The following is a 1,329-nucleotide window of genomic DNA, read 5'->3' on the forward strand; positions in this document are numbered from 1 at the left end:
CATCTGAGGATATTTTCATCAGAATAAAAGTCTGTTTCTGGAATATATCCAGCCGATAGCTTATCATTCAACTAAAAGTTTCTTGGTGTACAAAATAAAACTGGAGTTTTTTTTTCTTAATAAATTCATTCAGAAAAAGATATGCAACACCAAGCAAAAGTTGCACAGTATGGGTCTGCCTTTTTCCCCCCCCTTAATTTCAACATCTATAACTTATCAATTGCTTGTTCTATGGACAGCAAACCTGCTTCATCTGTAACCAAGATGTTGTCGTTGCACTTTATTATGTTTATTCCCCTCATTACAGAAAAATTTAAAAATCATAAATTTAAAAATCTTTTTTTTTTTGTTAGGGCAACATTTTGTGGCCATTGAAATCTAATTTACTCAGGTCCAAAATAATGAACTTTCAAATGTTCACTTCCAAATATTCATCCAGCAACTGAGTACAGGCTTTACTATATAACACCTTATCTGTTCTGGTTTCTATGTAAACAGAGCTGTTAATTAATGGCTTTCTCAAAACTTGCCTCAAAAAAAGGACTTTGACACGTGAGTTTCTCATGTAATGAGGTGAAGGAGTTTCTAGATGGACATTTTATCACCAGTCAAACATGGTAAACACCTCTACATTTCATTCCTGTGGCATCTAGCTGCTGTGACTTATTCAAAGGGCTTCACACCTGTGTGAATTTTCATGTGAGTAGTCAAATTACTCTTTTGAGTAAATTTATTGTTACAAATGGTACAAGAAAAAGGCTTCTCACCAGTGTGAATTCTGATGTGTTTATCAAGATTAGATTTGTCATTGAAGCCTTTTCCACAGGACAGACATTCAAAAGGCTTCTCACCTTTGTGAATTCTCATGTGAAAAGTCAAACTACTCTTCTGATTAAATTTAGTGTTACAAATGGTACAAGAAAAAGGCTTCTCACCAGTGTGAACTCTGATGTGTGTAACAAGATTAAATTTGTTAGTGAAGCTTTTTCCACAGGACAGACATTCAAAAGGCTTCTCACCTGTGTGAATTCTCATGTGAGAAGTCAAACTACTCTTTTGATTAAATTTGTTGTTACAAATGTTACAAGAAAAAGGCTTCTCACCAGTGTGAATTCTCATGTGAGAAGTCAAACTACCCTTCTGAGTAAATTTCTTGTTACAAATGTTACAGCAAAAAGGCTTCTCATCTGTGTGAATTCTGATGTGTTTATCAAGATTAGATTTGTTAGTGAAGCTTTTTCCACAGGACAGACATTTAAAGGGCTTCTCATCTGTGTGAATTCTGATGTGTGTATCAAGATGAGATTTATTAGTGAAGCTTTTTCCACA

At 34.4% G+C, this 1,329-nt stretch overlaps 1 protein-coding gene across 1 annotated transcript in view; it reads right to left on the reverse strand.

The window, feature by feature from the left end:
• Positions 1–6: 6 nt before the first annotated feature.
• Positions 7–1,329, reverse strand: part of LOC107104730 (gastrula zinc finger protein XlCGF8.2DB-like) — a 3,670-nt gene continuing 2,347 nt past the window's right edge. The window contains exon 2 of the mRNA XM_015404808.1: positions 7–1,321. Coding sequence (XP_015260294.1) covers positions 664–1,321 — 658 coding nt within the window. The 3' untranslated portion in view covers positions 7–663. The remainder of the gene's footprint in view (positions 1,322–1,329) is intronic.

The sequence above is a fragment of the Cyprinodon variegatus genome, unplaced genomic scaffold (genome assembly GCF_000732505.1).
Source record: "Cyprinodon variegatus isolate N-32 unplaced genomic scaffold, C_variegatus-1.0 Scaffold1863, whole genome shotgun sequence".
Taxonomy (NCBI): Eukaryota; Metazoa; Chordata; class Actinopteri; order Cyprinodontiformes; family Cyprinodontidae; genus Cyprinodon; species Cyprinodon variegatus.